The 22,583-nt window shown below is 32.4% G+C and overlaps 1 protein-coding gene across 1 annotated transcript; it reads left to right on the plus strand.

Moving 5' to 3' along the window:
* The first annotated feature begins 3,879 nt into the window (after positions 1–3,879).
* Positions 3,880–4,638, plus strand: LOC126891357 (putative protein TPRXL). Its single transcript, XM_050660535.1, has one exon. The coding sequence runs from the start codon at positions 3,880–3,882 to the stop codon at positions 4,636–4,638; it is 759 nt and encodes a 252-aa protein (XP_050516492.1).
* Positions 4,639–22,583: the final 17,945 nt, after the last annotated feature.

The following is a 22,583-nucleotide window of genomic DNA, read 5'->3' on the forward strand; positions in this document are numbered from 1 at the left end:
AATAAAATGATGCTATTAAAGTCCTATATTTAAAAAATAAAAAATGGCCCGATTTTTATTGAAAAGTCCCGGATTTCAAGTATTTTTTCAGTCTAGTCTCGTATTTCAAGTATTTTTTCAGTCTTGTCCCGAATTCAACTGAATTGGAGTTGGTCACACTAAGTATACCAAATGTCATGAACATCAGGATGGAACAGAGAAAGTAAAAAATTACCCCAACTTTTTAGTATACATTGCAAAAACAACTACTGTCAATGAATTTGCTCAGCCTCTCCAGTCGCCTGTGTTTGCATGGTCAAATTGTCCAGAGTCCAGTGCATGGTCAAATTCGACCATGATTGAAAGCAATGTAGATTCCCAGACACAGAGTGATGACATGCAAATGTCTCAATATGATGATGCAAATGAAATGCAAGATGATGAAATGTACGCAGAAAAAATTGTGATCCAGATGGAGGAGGCCGAAGAGATAGAGCAACAGAGAAACAGTGCAGTTTGCTGCTAAAGGTGCGGATTAATTTTAATAAAAATGATTATACTCGTCTATTTCCTATTTGTTAGGAAACCAAATTCACAACACTACGATTTGTAAACATCTACATGTCTTTCCAGCAAGACCTAATCATGACTATTCCACCAGAAATTCTTCCCTTGACGTCTATTTACTAATCCTGTCCAGCGAGTTAGTAAAGAAATCTATATTACATTCTGCAAAAAACTGTACAATCATCCCCTTGTCAACTGAAATCTGCAAAATCTTTCCCTAAGTTCAATAAAATGACAAAAGCCTATCTATCTGAAAGACCATATTATTCAGTAGAAGAATTTGTTCTAAATAACTAATAAATTATAGTACAGCATAATTAATATAGTATAGCAGGTTAACTTATTAAACGCATTAGTTGTTAAGGGGAAAGGAACAAAATGTAAAGTATTTTAAATGTAATCATTTTTTTAATCCTGAGAAAACTAATAGGTATCTTTGAAAAATTTAAACGCACAATGAAAGATTACTTTACTACCGAGGGCCGAAAGTCCCTTAGAATGTAAAAAGTTTATTTTGAATGAGATATTTGAAATTAAAAATCACACTAAATTTGCTCTTAGTTTTTCACCCCTGTAACTTATTAAAATAAACATTATAGTTTTCAGGGACTTTCGGTCCTCGGTAATAACGTAATCTCAAAAAAATACTTATTAGTTTCTTAGGATTCGAAAAAAAAATGAATCCCATTTAAATAGCAATGAAGTCGAAAGTTCGTACCCATCCCCTTAAGGTTGATTATTTGCAATTTATTTCAATTTTGCAATAGATTGTTTTACTTATTTTTGTTTAGTTTATATTGACGATTTATGTAATTTTAGTAAATATGGAACTTGCGCATTTTTTATTACATAATAATGTTCAGTTTTTTTTTTAAATGAAATTTCCAAAATTTCACGCTTTAAAAACTCATAATAACTTAGAAGTACAAATTTAAAATCTTGTGTGTATTTAAAATAGTTCAAACGACCCGTGACGTCACCTAATCATATTTTATTTATGTTTATGGGGATATTTATTATTTTAATGACATTTATCGTATGTTATTGTAATAATATATACCAGTTTGTTGAGATTAGAAAAACTCTTTTTTTATACAATACATATAGCCAATTTATGGAATTTAAAATTTTATGCAAGTTCCTATTTTTTATTGTAATGTTTGTTGACTATTTGTAAGCTTTGTCTTCAAAATTGTACAATTTTCTAATCTATTCTATTCATTATAGGAAAAATAAAAAGAAAAAAACCATAAATGGACCTGGCGCAACTGAGGTCATCGATGCAGCAAAGTCCGCGCTTAAAAATCCTGACTGAACATAAAGCCAAACAGCCAAAAACACCAGCAGATATCTTGGGGGAGTACATTGCCAGTGTCTTAAAAGAGCTGCCTCCAGAGAAACAAAAAAGAAAAAGGAACAGACTTCTTGAAGTACTAGCAGAAGATGATTAAACAACTGAAAATTCTTCCAATTACATTTTCCACCATCGCCCTTCTTCGCACTTCCTCATTTCGTACTTATATGTTCCGTCAGAGATACTCCTAACATAGCTCGTTCGATCGCCCTCTCTATGACATGTGTAAAGCTATCCAACACCTCAATTTCAAATCACTGGTTCATCATGATATCAAAGAAACTAACATTGTACTACACGGTAATTGCTTCAAGCTCGTAGATTTTGGTAACATCCTGGAACTACCACCAGAAGAGGAAAGTGAGGTAAGTGCAAAAAAATTCTTCTTCTTCGTGCGACTAAATACTTAAATTTGAAAAAGAAAACAAAAAAACGTGTTACAGAAAATAAACTCCAATTAAAGATGACTGGAGGTGGTCCCTACACAGACAAGTCTCTGTCTAATATTGAAATGGCGGTATCCGAATTAATTGGAGCGGAAAAATTTGATGAGATGTTACCTCTTGTGATAGCGACCAAAAAAGAGGTAGGTACCCATTTAATAAAATTAATAAAACATTCAATTTATTAAATATTTAATAAAGTAATATGAAATAAAAACAGTGGAGTTCGAAAATTATCAATAGAAACCTATAGTTTACATTCTATCGGACTTTTCAATGCTTCTCATTTGTTTGGAGCTCCTGTCATATGTCGTATATTAATATTATACATGGATTATACGGCATGTGACGGAAGCTCGAAACAAATAAGAAGCATTGAAAAGTCCTATTGATAGTTTCCCTCCTTTAGATGTATCGGAAGAGTATGTCCACTAAAACTGTCACTGTCACAGTGGTTGTCGTCAAACTCTTCTGATACGTCTAAAGATGGGAAACTATCAGTATAATGTAAATTGATAATTCATAATTTCTCACCTCTACTAGTTTCGTCTCTTTCTATTTCACAGCGTATTGTGGATTTCCACTATATTTATATACTTCCACGTATATTTACCACTGCTGAAATAACTATTACAACGAAATATCAAAATGGTGATGAAATATATTTCATAACTCGCTGCTTTTCATGAATAACCACACAATCCAAAATAGTTCATTTTCTAGTTAAGCACACAGCGATATCCAAAGCGGTCTCTACTATCTTGTAAATAAATCTCACATTCGTATCTCGAAAACTGGCAACGTGGCGCCACAAAATGTCATTATGTGATTGGTTGATTTTCGGCACCATCTTTCATGAACAATCGACGACTACCAGTTGCTTCAAGTCCTTACAGGCAATAACATTGTTTGTTTGCAGAATAACAACACATCTTGAAATAATCAATTTAAAATTAATGAATACTTTCTGCAATAGTATATCTTTTCGTTTTGTGTGTTTGTTCACGAAAAAACTTAATCTAGTTTTAATATTTGTTTTAAAGAAAAGTGCATCATCTAGTGATATTCTGTTCTTCGTCAAAAAGTAAGTAAAATGACTTCACTTATTCGGACTTACTTGTTTATTCACGAAAACAATAATAAAATATTCACCTATTATAATGAAATGAGATGCTATTCGTTAAAAATTCGCATCAAAAACTTATGACCTTAAACATAATACAGTACTATTCTCAATAATTGATTCTGAATTCTGAGTTTTGTAAAGGTTTTAAAAATCATTCGTTGCGTTTATTCTGTAAAATAAAAAATAGTCTTTATTAATTATTATTGGTTTGACTACATCGATTGTGCAATAAATAAAACTATCACCTCGTCTTGATAATGTTCATCGTTTTTTGAGATTTTGATGTTGATTGATCATAATAATAAGTTGAGCATCCTTAAAATAAAAAAGTTATTTCGCTATTTCACTATTTTTATTGAAAACTTTTTCTTGCAGTGTCGAATCGCCGTACTATTGAAATGTTCCAAAACATGAACATTAAACTGAATATCAACAAAAATGAAAATAGTAAACCGACTGTCTCATCAACTGACAAGCAAGTTACCAAAAGAAAACACCCTACCTTATCCCCCATAATATCTACAAACAACATAGAAAGTTTTGAGGATTTTTGTTCCGATGATAGTGTCAAAGACCCAGATTACGAGTATTCGAATGGTGATGCAAATAACCGCAGAAGTTCAAGCAGCTCAAGTGGTTCGAACAGCTGCTCCTGTAGTTCAAGCAGTTCGTCCAGTTCAGATTCTGAAGCAGATCAAGCTTGTTCAAAAGCAGTTGCGCCATCTAAAATAGAAAATATCCTGAGGTGTTTTTCGTCATCTAGCACCAACGAAGATGAAACTCCACGCGATTGTGTTGCTGAACCAGTAGCTGGAAGGTTTACAAATAACAATTTTAGTAACCCTTCTGATCCCGTAGCTTCACGGTCTACAATTTCTGCAGATATAGCTTCTCCATGTATTGAAGGTAATGAAAATGTTAATTCGAGAAAAGAACGGAAACGAAAAGCTACACCCAATAACTGGTTACGCGCCAAAGCGAAAATTTTGAGAAATTCTGGTAAGTCTTACTTGTCTAATTCAAAAAAAGAAATGACCATAGTCCCTGCAAAGTCTTTAAAAGCACCATGTTCTGAAAAATGCAAACAAAATTGTGTACAAAAGATTACAGAAACACAACGCCAGCAAATTTTTGATAACTATTGGACCATGGGAGCGAGACCGGTTTGATCTTCGGACATGTGGGTCCCGCTGACTAGCAGTGGTACACACATGTTCCTAGAGGTTGGGTTGAACGAGTGTGTGTGTGTGTGTGTGGACCATGGGAGACTTGCAGAGACAACGTGAATTTATTCTACGCCATCTTTCAGTGGTTGAACCAAGATATTCGTACAAAATGCATAATAGTAATCGTGGAAAAAATAATGCTTTTTATTTTTCTGTTAATAATGAACGAATTAGAGTATGTAAAATATTTTTTAAAGCCACGTTAGATATTACTGATACTACAGTCCGCACCGTACTTAAGAAGAAGAATAACGCATGTGGAATACTAGATCTGGACAATCGAGGCAAACATAGCCAACATTTTACTATTGATCCTGCTATAAAAGAGGGTATTAGACGCCACATAGACTCTATACCTAAAATTGAAAGCCACTACTGTCGGTCCGACATAAAGAGGCTTTATATTGATGGAGGTAAAACTATAGCAGAGTTGCATAGAGATTATGAACTCGATTGCGATTCAAAAGATCTACCAAGCGGCAATTACTTAATGTATTATAAAATTTTTAACAGCGAATTTAACATTGCCTTTTTCCAACCGAAAAAGGATCAGTGTCAGGATTGCACATCTTTTAGTAATGCCGTAGAAAAAGATAAGGAAGAGTTGAGGAAAATGTATGATACGCACTTAAAAGAGACTAGACTATTATTATATATGTGTGATACGCACTAGACTATTATTTCTTTGAATTATTGATTAACATAGTGTGTTAATGGAACTCAACACAAAATCATTAGATAAATTCACTGTACTAATCTTAACATAAAACCAGAAAATGTATAATAATAACAAAATATTTTTCATCAATATTGTCTCTACTGCAATTGTGTCACTATTTTAGAAAATTCTTGATATCACTTAAAGTATTATTACCACTTGTGTCATTTTTCAAGACAACCTGAAAATAGCTCGAGTAACGCATTAGGCTTTGTGATGTTATTCAAAATAATTTTGTTGTACTTACTTTGTCATAAGTCGAAGTGCTGTATGTTTTTCATTATTTTGAAGTTCTTGTCATGGCCAAGTAACAAAAAGTTTATATCACAAGGAAATAATGATTAACACCCTACTAATGTTTATATTTAATGTGAAAGGATCTCAATTTAATAAAAAGTTATGAGTATAAATAATTTTGTTTAATTTTTGACGGCCTCTCCTGAAAAATTACGTTTTTTTAAATGTGTGATTATTCATGAAAAGCAGCGAACTGTAGTAATTAACTATTTTCCTTCCTTTTTTAATAATACCTTATTAACCCATTAACGCCCAGTGATACCAAATGGTATCACAATAGTGCCTTTCAAAAATGGCGTCTAGCGGTTACATCTAGGAAGGGATAAACGTTATTACCGGCGGGAGTGCGGCAGGTGGATCATCTAGTTGTAGTCAAGCCATTGCGACGAACAGTTTATACGTCTAACGCTTGTGGTCACGTGTTTTATTGGTTCGCATTCGTAAATTGTGGTAAAAATGGACATACGCTTCGAGTAAGTAAGAATATACATTTTTAGGGATCATATTTTCTATATTCACTTTAGTATTCGCTTAGTAAAAGTGTAAATATGTATTAATTGATTAAATCAGATATCTGAATAAATTTGGGGATATACAGGTCTATCAGATTGATGTTTGATACCATATGGTATCACTGGGCGTTTCCACTGCAATGTTTTTTCATTCCTTTCAGGAAAGGCTTTTCGCTATCTCAAGCTCTGGATATGGTTTGAGGATACAGTAATTTATCAGAACAGGTAGATGAGATTTTTATTGAGCCTCCCGAGCCTAGTGTGGATACGGACGAAGATTCTGCAGACGAAGATGAGGGAGGCATGACACACAATCTTACAGGACGTCAACTACGCGCACCAGCAGAAGTAAAACTCATAAATAATACTCGGATCGTAAGTGAGCCGGATCCTGTAGACGCCGATACTTTCCCAGATACATCAAGTCATGGTCAACCAAGCAAAGCTCAGCCTCCAACAGATTATCAGGATGAATGGATCAACAATCATCTTGGCTGCAAAAAAAATGACTATTCATGGATCTGGAACCTGCATCTTGTAAATTCCCTGATACAGAGTACAATCAGTTTCAAGGAATGTCGTGTGTAGACATGTTTGATATTGTTCGTTGATGCAGACATCATAGAATACATAACAAAGGAAACTCAGAAATATGCTCTCTTCTGTAATCAACCTGAGCCCAATATTACTGCATCCGAGATAAAATGTTTTCTAGGAATATTGATACTAAGTGGTTATAACATGTTGCCATCTAAACGAATGTACTGGGACGTGAAAGATGATGCAAAAAATGTACTCGTTTCTAATGCTATGCGACGAAACCGTTTTTTACAAATACAACGATTTATTCATTTGCCGACAACACACAAATCGATGCATCAGATAAAGTATGGAAACTACGCCCGCTTATGGATAAAATGCAAAACAAGTTTTCAAAGCATTTTGTACCATCACAGCATCTCGATTTTGACGAATCAATGATCAGATATTATGGTCGTCATGGATGCAAGCAATTCATCCGTGGTAAGCCAATAAGATTCGGATACAAAATGTGGTGTCTGAATTCTTCTGATGGATATTTGATTGACTTTGATCTGTATCAAGGAAAAAATCCACGAGGAAATGAGAAATACGAAATCCTTTTTGGGAAATGTGCCTCGCCTCTGGTGTCTATGCTAGGAGAAATGAGTAATCAGCTTCCATATATAGTACATGTCGATAACTTATTTACAGGAATGAACCTATTCAGTTACCTTAGATATACTGGTGTTGGTGCAATAGGAACCATACGTGAAAATCGAGTTCCAAAATCTTGTCCGTTGAGTGACAAAAAAAAATTTTCTAAGATAAAACGAGGTACCTTTGAACATGTCTTGGAAAGAAACACAGGCATACTTCTCGTGCGTTGGCTAAACAACTCAGTTGTTACGATAGCTTCTACAAGTGCGGGGGTATATCCAGTTGCACCAGTAAAAAGATACTCTCAGGTCGAAAAGAAACATATTATGGTAGATCGTCCAAATTGTGTGTCTGAATACAATCGTAATATGGGGGGAACTGATCTCATGGATGAGAATATTTCAAACTATAGAATAAATATACGAAGCAAGAAATGGTATTGGTCTATTTTGGATACAGCATGTAAGGATTATAGATACAGCAGTAAATAATGCCTGGTTTTTGTATAGAAAAATAAATCCTAAAACTTCGCTTAGAGTTTAGGAGAGAAATAGTCCAAGTATATTTGTCAAAATATGGAGTAGCCCCAAAGAGTCCAGGTCCAGCCAGATCTTCCTATCCTAGATTGATGTTGCCGGAATTACGTTTTGATGGTTTGCATCACTATGTTGCTCCATGTAATAGACGTCGTTGTGCAGGGTCCAATTGCAAATCCTTTGGCAGAACAATGTGTTCAAAATGCAATGTAGGACTATGTGTCGCCATACCAAGTAATACTAATTGTATGTCAAATTTAACAATAAAATACATCATTTAATAATTGGGAGCTCAGTGAAGTAATTTGCTGGTGTATACACGTGTATAAAATCGCTCCTGCTATTTAGTAAATTTAAGTGGTACAAAAATGATAAAAACAAGTGAGTTCTTCAACAACTAATCCACAAAAGTGCACGGACATCTTCATCTAAAAAGTGAGTTAAAAATATTAGATAAATACACCTAAATTGCAGAAAATCCTTAAATAGAAGCGAATAAAGACTAAAATCCAGTAAAGTAGCTGAAGTCACTTTTTGTCGAATATTCTGGTTAGACATCAATTCCACCAAAATTAATAGACGAGTCACTGCGGTAAATAATGGTAGACGTTAATAACGAAGCTACAAATATATCTCAACTTACCGTTTCAGACCTGACCAATCTTATACATAACGCGATTAAAGAAGTTACTAGTAAACAAACACTTGAAATTAAAAATGAAATTGCTGCTAGTCTGGACAACATTTCGCAAATAATAGAACAAAATAAAAAAGTAATTGAACTTGAAAATAAAGTTTGCTTTCTAGATAGAAAGATAAGAAAAAATAATGTGGTTATATTTGGCTTCAAAATCACAGATAAGAATAATTTACTGTCAGAAGTTCTTGCAAAATTAAATTCCCTTTTAGAGATAAATCTCAAAGCAGAAGACATCAACAACGTCTATCAAACACAAAGAGATCCTCAAAAGTCTCCTGTATTTCTCGAGTTTATCTCCTTTTTAAGAAAGCAAGATCTGTATAAAAATATTGTAAAATTAAAAGGAACAGGTATATCAATAGTAAATGATGCATCCGTTGAGGACCGGGTAATACAAAAAAAACTCTCAAAACATTTAAAATTAGCCAGAGAACAGAACCTGCGAGCTAAGATAAGAGGTTATAAATTAGAAATAGAGGACCAGATATACACAGTAGATGATTTGGAAGACCTAGAACAACAAGTAGACTCGCCGTCTTCAGATGAAAGTGATACATGTAGCACTAAATCCAACCAAATTATTACTGTTCATAAACATACTGAGGCCGGCACTTCGATCCAATAGAGTGAGAAGCCAGTGTTCAAGAAACGGAAGCGAGGAAAAATTAACTACAGCCCTAAAACGAGAAATCAGAAACAAACTGCGAACGCTAGAAAATAAAGGCTCCTTTATTTCTTTTTGGTGGAATGAACTCTAATTTTGTTTCTTAGATTTTTATGCTAGATTATACTAATTTATTTTTCTTCTTTTGTATTCTGGTGATTAGGGAATTTATTTACTTTTATAATTAAATGAGTTTTATGTCGTTCATATCAATATTTGTAACTATGCGTCAATATAACAGCTAAAAATTATATGAATGCTTATATAGACAACATTAACTAAAAAAAAACAATATTTTAAAATTGTACATTTATTTTCAATTCTTTTCAGCTTAGTATATCTGTAAATTTTTTTTTTATTTTTTTTTATTCTCATAATACGTTTTTTCAACACGCTTAAATTTGGGTATTATTTAGTTTGAATATATTTTGATAGATTTTGTACTTATTTAATAAAATGAATGAGCCATTATCTGTTTGCCATATAAATGCAAGATCTATCTTGGCTAACTTTATTGCTTTTAAAGATGCTGTGTTTAATAAATTTGACTTAATTACAGTATCGGAGTCCTGGCTAAAACCAAATATTGTAAATAGAGTAGTCGATTTACCGGGATACAAAATTTTCAGACGGGATAGATCTTTGAGAATAGGTGGAGGTACTGCTGTATATATTAAAAATAGTTTAAAGCCTAAACCTATTACTAATCTGGACAATATTACTTCCGAACAGTTATGGATTTCGTTTTGTTATAATAATAAAACTTACGCTTTGGGTTCACTTTACAGGCCTAATGATTTTTCTTATCACGATATCGCTAACGATCTTGACTTATGTTTAGGTACATTATCGCAATCGTATGACTATATTGTTTTTGCTGGGGATCTTAATATTAATTTTTTAGAACCGAGTAGCCTACAATGTAGAACTCTACAGTCAATTTTTGACACTTACAGCCTTACTCAAGTTGTTGACCAACCAACAAGAGGTCCAAAACTACTCGATATTATATTATGTACGGAAGCTTTAAAAATCAGTAATGTAAAAGTTACTAAGTGTCCTTTAGTATCAGATCACTCCATGCCATCTTGTTACTTTGGATCACCGGGTATAAAAAAATTTAAACCTTTTGAATTCACTTTTCGTGACTTTAGAAATTTTGAACCGCATTATTTTCATCGAGATCTAGCAGCTTCCGACCTTCAACAAATTTATCTACTTAATGATATTGAAAGTAAAATCAACGTATTAAATTCCACTATTCTAAATTTATTTCAAATTCATGCACCTCTTCGTCAAATTAAAATTACAAGACAAAAGGCTCCATGGTTAACAGACACATTAAGGTATATGATGAAATTAAGGGATAAAGCATTATTAAAATTTAAAAAATCAAAAAATGAGAATCATTGGAATTTTTACAAATCAATTCGTAATGAAGTTAATCATGCAATTAAACGCGAAAAGAAGGCGTATTTTGAATTTCAGTTACGGCGAGGAAAAAAATATGTGGAAAGAAATGAAGAAGCATAACATCATTAGTAATAAAAAATCGTCGTCATTTATTCCTGATCATTTGCAAGATCCGGATTCTATAAATAATTATTTCGTTCATGGTATTGGTGGTCACGACATTCCTGATGCTGACGTTTTAAACCACTATTCTTCTAAATTTCCTGGTGTTGATAATTTTTGTTTTACAGTAATTGATGAGTTAAAGGTATATGAAAAAATACTTTCAATAAAATCAAACGCTTCTGGACATGATAACATTAATATCACTATGATTCTTTATTGTTGCCCCTACATTTTACCATTTATTACTCACATATTTAATTTTTGTCTACAAAAATCTATTTTCCCTTCTGTTTGGAAAGAGTCGAAAGTCATACCTCTTCCAAAAACTGATAGTCCTGTTGACTACAATGAGCTGCGTCCCATAAGCATTCTATGTACCTTTTCTAAAATCCTAGAAAAAGTGATGGATGAACAAATTAGGCAACACATTACCAAATTTCACCTCCTACCAGAACATCAGTCAGGTTTCCGTCCTGGATATAGCTGCACTACCGCACTTCTTAAAGGTTTAGATGACATTTACTCTTATATTGACTCCAACAACCTGTGCATACTAGTTTTATTAGATTACTCGAAGGCATTTGATAAAATTAACCACCCTCTACTTCTCTCACTATGTAATTTTATGTCTTTTAATAAACAAGCGCAAAAAATGTTGAAGTCATATTTAGATCAAAGATCTCAAAGCGTGTTTTTAAATAAAAAGTCGTCAAATAAAATATACCTATCACGAGGAGTTCCGCAAGGTTCTATATTGGGACCTTTGTTGTTTTCGATATACACCTCCCAGTTCTCAAGTTATTTAAATTATATGAAATCTCACTATTATGCAGATGACACACAATTGTACTTAGAGTTTAAAGAAGCAGAAGTTGAAAATGCTTGTTCTAAAATTAATAAAGAACTAAAATCTATTTCAGACATTTCAAACAAATTCTGCTTAAGCATAAATCCCTCAAAATCCAAAGCCATGCTGTTTGGACGTAGAATAGAGAAAAATCGAGTAAATAATAAAATACATTTAAAAATCAATAACGAAAATTTAATTGTATCTAATTGTGAAAAAAACCTGGGACTCATATTAGATGACTCCCTAACGTTCTCTAATCATATTTCATCAATAATTCAGAAAGCATTTTGTAATTTAAAACTTTTATTCTCACATAGACAAATGTTTAATAGAAGCACTAAAATTATGCTGTGCAATAGTTTAGTGCTTTCACAGTTTAATTACTGTGATGTAATATATGGACCAGCATTAACACAACTAGATCAGAATCGTTTGCAACGAATTCAAAATATGTGTGTCCGTTTCATTTGTGGTATCAGACGTCGAAATCCAAAAAGCCCTATTATTTATATAAAAAAGTTAAAAAAAGGTCAGAAGTACATAATATTAATGTCAGATTCAAAAATAAACTTAATATACCGAAACATAAAACCTCGTTATTTCGATCTTTAGGTCTGGATCCCGCGTATGAAAAAAAAGTTGATTAATAGCAAGCTGAAAATTTGTTAATAGCTTAAGGGTGTCTAGTCGGATAAACTTTGGTATATGGGAACACTGGAACAGGGGCAGTTTTAATTGTGGAACAGGTTAAAAATTTGGAACGGTCAGACCACGAAAACGGCACATTTATTTTGTCCGACAGAACCGACTTAAACTCTCCGAACAGAGATTAAACTCCCATGCAAAAATCAGACTGCTATTTATCACCTGTCATAATTCCTGTCATTTGACATATTCTACATGTTCCACTCATTAAAACGCCCATTTGGTGATAAATAGCAGTCTGATTTTTGCATGAGAGTTTAATATCTGTTCGGAGAGTTTAAGTCTGTTCTGTCGGACAAAATACATGTGCCGTTTTCGTGGTCTGACCGTTCCAAATTTTTAACCTGTTCCACAATTAAAACTTCCCCTGTTCCAGTGTTCCCATATATCAAAGTTTGTCCGACTAGACACCCTTAAGCTATTAACAAATTTTCAGCTTGCTATTAATCAACTTTTTTTTCATACGCGGGATCCAGACCTACTTGCTTCTCTTACAATATTGCTAATCTGTACAATATGATCCCTGAAAATTTCAAAACTTTACCCATCTCTCAATTTAAATCCAACGTAAAAAAGTCTCTATTTAATAATAGCATAAAATTAAAATTTAGATTATAAACAAGTAAATTTGGCTACATTCGTTTAAATGATTGCAAAGTTTATTCAATAAAAATAGATAATTAGTGTTATTATCATATACGATAAATTTATTTTAGCATGTAAATAAGGTCTTTAGGTTACACTAGAATAGTAATTATTTGTATTGCGGTTACGTGGAAGAGCGCTTCTTAGCTGGTGTTTCTAGGAACATCATCTAAGAGCGAACGTCGCCTTTTGCTTTATTATAATTAATACTGTTTGTCTAGTTTGTATTTTTTTTTGAAAAAAAGCAATAAAGTCATTATTATTATTATTATTATTATAATTGATTTCACTTATTTCTATGCGTATTCTCACCCTATCTATTTATTATGAATTTGCATCTTATTAATAAATTAATGTAGTCCAACCGCCCAGTGATACCATATGGTAGCACTCATTATCTCCCACCTTATCAGATATATCTGGTAAAAATAACCTGATGTGATCTGATTATACATAAAATAATACTAAAACAGCTAAACTTCTGGAAAAAAAACGGAAAAAAAATTCTGGGCGGTAATGGGTTAATTATAAAATTCAAAATATAGAAGAATGCAGAAAGTTATTTTTTATGACTTATACTCTAAGTACATAGCACATTAGAATATATTGTATTAATATTTTAGGTATAAATTAAGCATTTTTTTAAGCCAAGAACTTACATCAAGAAAATATTGTGCTAGTCTTAGAGAATGAAGAAAAAGAGGAAGTAACAGAGGATGTAAATGATGTAGTATAGAGGAAACCAACTTACCATCTACCTCTATAGGTTGTAGGGGAAGTTTGGAGCCCAAAAATTTGCAGCCATCTACATCCACAGAAAACTTACCTTCCACATCAACAAACGGAAGTTGTCAGACATATTGCCCCAAAAATTTGCAACAACCCATATTGGAGAAGTTGGCTACTCCAAAAAGAGGTAAGGTATAAGCTAATATGTATTAGTTACATAGAAGTAAAAACTTTGATTTGTATAATGGTATAAATTTTATTAAAATTTAAAAAAAAAGTCATCTAAATGGAATAAAAAACAACATAAGAACATTTTTGATCTAGTCAGATTATCCTTAGCGATATTCTGTGTAGTAAGTCAAACCAGCCCACTGTAGTTCATTTGCTTTCAAGATGAGTAACGACGCCAGATTCGTGGGATTTTCGTGTCATCACAGCTTGTTATTGGGTAGAAATTAATTTATATTATAGAATAAATTGGTTAAAAATTAATTTATAATTAATTTGATTTATATCAATTAATTTATAACAAACGACAAGCTGCGATGACATGAAAACCCCATGAATCAGGTGTCTGAAACTGGCATCGTTACTAATCTTGAAAGCGAATGAACTATAGTTGAAATAAATGGATGACTTTAAAGTTTTAGTAAACTTTATATCATTATAAAAATCGAAGTTTTTACTTCTATAAAGTTTTATAACTATGGTATACAGCCACAACTGGCACTTTCCCTTTAATTTATAACGGGCAATCACCCAATTAAAATATAATGTAAACATTATTAATAAAGCACACAAGAGTAAAATAATGTTTTGTTTTAGGACTGAAAAAAAGTGTTAAGATAGAGGAAAGAACTCAAGTTTCTAAAAGAATCGACTCAAAGTCCAGCCAATTAATTACAAAAAAACTTGAGTTCGTTAATTATCAAAGACAAAAATTTGGAGAACATGAAATTAGAATGAAAAATTTGAGATTGGACGAACAAATTAAAGCAAAAAAGAAAAACAATTATCACTGTTAGAAAAGTAGATACTTTTAGTACCTACTTTCTAAGAGTAGTAACTGTTTAATTTTTATTTTTTATTAGGTTAAATTATACTTGTTTGGGACTGTTTGTTGTATATATATTTTAGGCACTTTATATTTAGTTTTGTAGATTAGCTTAGAATAATTCTTTTTACTAGTGAATAATTAAGTTTTATCTTTAGATTGATATTAGGCTAAATTGTTTTGTTTAGGACTGTTGATTGTACATATATATTTTTTAAACATTTTATTATTTAGTTTTGTAGATTAGTTACATTAATTTTTAATTTTATTTACCAAAATGTATTTTTTATATTTGAATTTAAAATAAACGAGGGTTTTTCACTCACTGAACTCAGACCACTAAAAAGCAAGTATGTCTTTACTGAGCACAAGGAGTTTCTCTCCTTTTAAGTAATTGTTTATTTCATAAAACCTTTCCTTACCAAAAATATAAAATTAATAACACATTTTTTTTAACATCCAACGTTTATTGCAATCTGTCTGATCACAAACAATAAGCAATACATATTATTGAAAAATAACACAGATGGAAGCCGCCCAGTGGCGAGCACCCAGTAAGACATAACATAATTTTAAAATAAGACATAACAATTACTTGGAACATAATACATAGATAAAATTTAATATAGTGGACAGTTCAGACAATAAAAATATGATTATTAAAAGTCTAAGGAACATGAATAAAAATACGAAAGAAGTTTAAAAATCACTAAAACTAAAACATGATTATTTCACTGCACTATGACACTGCACTTTGTTGTTGCTCTGATGTCCAGATGTACTAGAGGTCCAAAGGGTCAGGTCTTTTTAATCGTCTTTCATGAGAAATGTTGAGAAGGTCCGTGGCGAGTGGATTTGGATGGCCGGATAGTCTGGTCTTGTATCTAGAATTTACAGCAGATATTGCTTCGCTAACTGTTGGTAGCTGTAGGTCGTGGTGCAATCTCTGGTTCGTAACATACCAAGGGGCATTGCAGATCTGGCGCAACACTTTTGATTGGAACCGTTGAAGTTTTTGAATGTTGGTATTACTAGCTGTTCCCCATATTTGTGCTGCATATAGCCACACCGGTTTTAAAATACATTTATAAATCATAATTTTGTTCTCCAGGCTAAGATTTGATTTCCTACTCATGTACCAATACATTTTCCTGTAGATTAGGCCGAGTTGAAGACGTTTCTTCCAGATGTGGGTGCCCCAATTAAGTTTACTATCTAAATGAATTCCCAGGTATTTTACGGCGGTATTGACTGGTAGTGGAGTGTTATTTATAGAAACCGGAGGAGCGACACCTTTTTTTTAAGTAAATGTTATTTGTGTGGATTTTAAACTGTTGACTTGTACTCGCCACATTTTAAGCCAACTCTCTAGTTCAGTCAGATGATTTTGCAATACCTCGGATGCTTCTGTTGCTATAGGATTTGAAGCCATTATAACTGTGTCATCCGCATATGTAGCAATTGTTGTATTAATGGTGGTTGGAAAATCCGATGTGTATATTAAGTAAAGTGTTGGTCCTAATATGCTTCCTTGTGAACTCCAGAACATATTGGAAACAGGTTAGTAATTTCCCCTCCTCTTTTGACTTGAAAAAATCTATCTGTCAGATAGGATCTTAATAGTGAACTTACGGGATAAGGAAATATGGATTTAATCTTGGAGATAAGACCTACATGCCAAACTTTGTCGAATGCCTGTGAGACATCTAGGAATGCAGCTGTACAGTAATTTTTGTGTTCGAGCGAATTTCTGATAGTTTTTACTACCCTATGAATTTGCTCGATGGTACCATGTTGTTTCCTAAAGCCAAACTGATAATTAGGTAAAACATTGTTGCTGTCTAATGTAGGCTCTAGTCTTCTCAGTAAAAGCCGCTCGAACACTTTGGATATAATAGGCAACAAGCTTATTGGACAATATGAAGATACTTCCGCGTGATCCTTATTAGGTTTTGGGATTAGAACAATTTGAGCTACTTTCCATTGGAGTGGAAAGTAACCTGTTTTTAATATTGAATTAAATATATAAGTAATTAAGCTTACACCTTCGTTGGGTAGATTTTTTAGGACAAAACTAGATATTATATCATACCCAGTTGACTTCTTATTCTCCAGATTATCAATTACTTCTTCTACTTCAGATTTCTTGAAAATTTTAATAGGCGGAGCCATTTGATATGGTGCGTTTATGACTTCATGAATATCTTCTTCTTCAGCTGAGACTTCCCTCTGATGCGGTTGAAATACCTCACATAAATGATTTGCGAAAGTATTCTTTTTCTCATGATCATCTTTCAGTGCGTCACAGTTTTTCGATTTCTTTCTAACGCATTAAATTGTATGTGACAGAAAAAAAGGCACGTCGGTGATTACTTTGGTAATTATTCTAGTTCGGTGGTTATTCTAGTTGTCGATAGATGGCGCCATAATAAAAAAAATAATTTTTTTTAATTAGATAATAATATTACAAATATAATCTGTATAATTTATAAGACTATACAAATCAAAGAAAATACCATTTTATAAATGCAAGAAACACATTTGATTTGTTTTTATTCCAAATTGAAAATAAAATGTGACAACTGTCAGATTTAACTAAAATGTCATGTTAGAATAAATGTCATAAATGTGTATTATCACGGACTTACCCTTTTTCCTATCATTTGTTACGCACTGAAAAATGCTCATGAAAAGGACAATATAAGCTTTATCTTTGTCAGTTTTAGCCCATGTGCCATTTGGTTTCCTGATTGGCATATTCATTTGTTCGTTGTCTTTAACTTTTTTTGTTAGTTTCCACAGAGAATAATTTGTATCATCTGAAGGTGAGAGGTTCTTTAAATAATTGTTGATTCCATTGTCTTTATGTTGGATCAAGTTTCTTTTGAGTAATCTACAAGCTCTATTAAAATTTGTTTTATCTTCTGGGTGCCTAGTGAGCTGCCACCTCTTTCTAAGTTTTCTTTTTTCCAGTATAAGTGTATTTATGTGAGCAGGATACGACTCGGAGTTGTGTGTGTAGGTAATTTCTGGAGTGGACGACCAAGCAGCTTGCTGAATAACTGTAGTTAAGTGAGTGACTGCATTTTCTATGTCCCTGTCACTTTTAAGAGGCAAGTTTAGGTTAATGGATGATTTTATTTCTTCTCTATACCTATCCCAGTTTGTTCTTTTATTACACAGTGTTAGAAGTTTAGGACAATTGTGAATTTGGCTTAGTAGGTCTATGAAGAAAGGGGAATGATCCGATGATAAATATAACACATTTAAAATATTAATATTATGTATTTAAAAAAATATTACATATATCAGGGGTCACCAATTAGTTTCCCTGAGGGTCCGTTTCGAAAACCTATGACACTTCCGGGGTCCGGATTTATGCTGCCTGTGTCTGACTGTTCTGATTCGGTTTCTTTGTGGATTCTTGTTAAAAAATATCTCCTATAAACAAATCAGAAGGGTGCCGGGCGAAATTTTTGGGCGGAAATTGTTTAATATTTTTTAACAAATTCAAAACATCACCTTTTTTGCACGCCAAAATATGTTTTTAGCATTTTTGGGTCATCTTAAATAAAAAAGATCTGTCATTTTATTAAATCTTAAGAGTTTTCAAGCATCGCAAATGTATATTTTCGCATTTTTCAGATTTTAAATCGCTTATAACTCGAAAACTATCAACTTTTCAGAAATATGACACGAGACCTTTATTGTTTATAATTACCCAAGAAACCTAAAAATACATTTTTCCTTCTGATTTGTTTAAAGGGGACATTTTTGAACAGGAATCCGCAAAGATATCAGAAACATTTTTCATACAAAAGTGGCCTCACACATGGACTAATATGAAAAGGAAAACTAATAATATCTGATTGTTTTTTGGTTACTGTATACTTTTCTGTAAGTTTTCCTGGTACAATAAATAAAATATAAATTCATTGTGTATTGTTTTGATGTTATTATCAGTATATTTTGAAAACAGCAATATTGTAAAGTGTTACTGAGAATATTTTAAAAATTAGGAATTTATATTTTGAATGCTAATGAATTTTTTAGACATCTTCAATTTTGTAGAAAGGAAACTGAGGAATTTAAAATAAATAATCATAATACAAAATGCTAATTAACATGTTATCTTTTCTACATTAGTTTCAATGCAAGGTGTTGCAAACTTATTAAATCTGAAAATTATTTTAATTAGGTAAATGCACATCTGAAAAGTATTCCTACTTAACATATCGCACCCTCAGTAATATAGAGGCACAATTCAAAAAAGTAGATTTTTGGGAAATCGCGTTTAAAGATTCTGGTTTCCAAAATTACAGCTATTTTTTTAAATAACATGCTTATTATTTAAGTTATTTGGCAGATTTTCTCCATAATTTTTTCTGATTCACTTTAGGTTTTAAATAGTTTACAATCACATTTACAAATCAACTCCGCATATAGTCATCCTTACATAGCCAAAATAAAAACTTTGCTCTCTCAAATGCAAAAAACTAGAAAATTTATTTTTGTGTGGGTGAAAGCCCACAATGTGGGTTCATTTTCAATGAACAAGTTGATAAAGCGGCTAAAGAAAGCATACAGTTGGGAGAAGATGTTACACCCTTATTAACATTAGATGAGAGAATAAATATAGCTAGGAATAATTTACATAAAAAATGGTCTAAACAATATAAACATTTTATTTTGACAAAAGGCACAAGATATACATTGCTAGAACCCGATATTCGAAAAAATTACTGGTTTAAAAATTACGATTATCCGAGAAGTTCCATAACAACCATATCTCGGATGAAATTTGGACATGCTTGCTATCCGGCACATTTATACAAAATAAAAATAACTAATAACAATCTCTGTGATATTTGCAATGAAACGGCGGACTTGGATCATATATTTTTTAATTGTAAGAAGTACACACATCAGTCGGGCATTCTTACAAAAAATTTAAGAAGTTTAAACGTTTACGGTCCCTATAATGTTATGTATCTTTTGGCACTGAGTGATAAACGTATTTTTGATTTGATTTTGTTTTTCCTATATGACTGTAAAATTAAGTTATAAAATGACTAGATTAGGCTTGTAACCTTAAATGATGTCTTTCCTTTTGATTGCCTACATGCCTGCCTTACCGTGTGGGGTGGGTATAATAGGTAATCAATAATTATTAAGAAAATAGAAAAACCTTTGAATGAGAAAAGTGTGACCCTTGTCCTTATCCCAAAATTTTTATTAAGATTAATTTAGCAAAAATTCACTTTGAAAATAAAATGTTTATTATATCTATTCTTAACAAAAAGATCGGTCAGACTTAGATAACCTTAACTTAGATTAGTAATTAGATAGTTTAGATAAGATATATTATGTTTATGTATGTACTATTTACTTTGTTTCTGGCCGCATGGTCTAATCCTAAAGCCAATAAAAAAAACGGCTGAACTAAAAACTATTCTATATACTGAATACAAAATGTTAAAACACAAACTAACCAGGATTTTCATCAAAGAAAGACATGTTACTGATTGCTCCCTTGTAGCAGTAAAAACCAGCGGTGGCCGGGGAGAGTGAGAGAGAGGCATAAATATATTTACCGAACCATTCATGTTCTTTTTCTCCCTCTGTCAACGCTAAGGGGGAGAGAATTTCATTTTGTGCCCATATCATTCAAAATCACAGTTACACAAATTTTGAGTTGAGCCCTTTCATTAGTGAGGGTGCGATATAGTAGAGAGGAAATGAATATAAAAAAATGCACATGACAATTTTATATTACAGCTTACTTAATTTCAAAATTAATGATTAGTAGATAAGTATAACAATAAGGGGGAAAAATCTTTACAAAATTAAATTATCAGAGAGAAAAATGACATTTTTTATGTACAACCTGTCTGAAGTTTGGAGTGAGTTTAGTGCAATTGAATCTCATTAGGGAGTTGAGATATTCATCTGTTAAGTGAGATCTCTACCGATTTTTAATAAAGTTCATTCTTGATAAAGCGGCTTCGCACACATAAGTTGAGGCAAACATAGTACACACTTTCATGCCCAAACATTTTCAAAATTGAAAAACACTAGGTATATTCTGAATTTATTGACGGTCCGCACAAAACTAGCTCACAATCCGGATGCGGACTGCGGTCCGCTAATTGGTGACCCCTGACATATATATTACATTATATAAATACATATACAGTGGAACCTCGATTATCCGTCAGGGCACCGGACCAAGGGTATGACGGATAATCGAAAAGACGGTTAACAGAATATTAAAAAAAATAAAAATACATAGTACAACCCTCAAATTTTATTTGTGTGTTTTGTTTGACAATATAAGAGGTATCTGTGTTCGTACAAACGCATCAATTTGGTTTAAAATATTCTGAAATAATTGTTTGCTTTTATTGCTTCACATTTTGCAACGGCTGAATTTCTTAATCGGCGTAAGATCATGCAATCTACTTTATTGGCTTCTTCTTGCCGAGAGTAGGTACCACTCGATGAATTCTTGCATGTGCAATGCAGCTTCTCTAGCTTTGAAGCGTTTTACATGTCTGCTCATATGGGGACAAGGAAAGAACTAACCATAAAAATACTGGGGGGTCAGAATGGGGCTAGTAGAAGGAACAGACACGCAAACCTTCATGCGAACGACAGCTCATTTGTTGTGCGGTGGCTGGGTCGTAGATTCGTTATGGAGGGGGAGAGGGTGTTAAGATGACTAAACTACCATAACCAAATACAAAAGGGTACTTACTCTGACTAGAGGATCTTTCTACTATTTAACAAAAAGGACGCCGTTCGAAATAAATCCTCTGGTTCATATATGGGTACTTACAGGACATATTCCTTACTGACGGGTACCAAATGGGGAGACATTCATCTTTGATTCCTCTTTGGGGTTATACTGGGCAACATCTTTTCTCAATACTGGCTTCTATGCTATATTCTTTTCTTCTGTACTAAAACTTATACAGTTGCATTAGACATTTGGTTAATAATTTTCTCCAAACGGTTATACAAGAGAAATAAAATAGGTACACTTTCACAAACATTTATTTAAAACCTCAAACTTTAATATTTTTTTTTAAACAAAAAAATTTTAACAGGAAATGATTGGACTTTACTACAGGACAAAATGTCTACAAATCTTTTACATTAATTCAGTACAAAAAATCTTCAATTTTACATTATTTTTCTTGAATACAACAAAATTTAACTTTGTTTAGCAGTGTATTTCAACGATTTCAACACAAACACAAGATTTGACGTAGCTGTCAAATGTCAAAGTCACTGTCATTTTATTTTATTTACATGATATGCAAAGGCTATAGCGGGATAAGATGGTCAAAATTGCACCAAGCTCGATTCAGTTTTGGGTTTAGCCATTCGAAAATATATAATTGAAAACTCACTCAGCCAAATTTTCAAGTCCCTAAGTGCAACGGGGGGTCCGCTATGGAAAAAAATGTGTTTTTTTGAAAACATTTTTTTTTCAAGAGGTTGTATTGCTGCAAAAAATCTGAAAAAATTAAAGAATGCGTATCTCAACAACGCAAAGCTGCCTGATTTTTTTCAGATTTTTAGCTTTAAAATTGAGCGTAGGAAAATTTTTTGAAATTTTCAAAAAATTTTTAGGTTATGTTGTAAATTTTTCGCCAACTTTAAAATATTGTTATTTTGTGTATTTTTTTCCATTCTTTCGAATGGCATAGGCATCA

The sequence above is a fragment of the Diabrotica virgifera genome, chromosome 9 (genome assembly GCF_917563875.1).
Source record: "Diabrotica virgifera virgifera chromosome 9, PGI_DIABVI_V3a".
In the NCBI taxonomy this organism is placed as follows: domain Eukaryota; kingdom Metazoa; phylum Arthropoda; class Insecta; order Coleoptera; family Chrysomelidae; genus Diabrotica; species Diabrotica virgifera.

Coding starts and splice junctions, on each gene's coding strand:
- LOC126891357 (XM_050660535.1), top strand. CDS start 3,880: ATGAACATTAAACTGAATATCAACAAAAATGAAAATAGTAAACCGACT.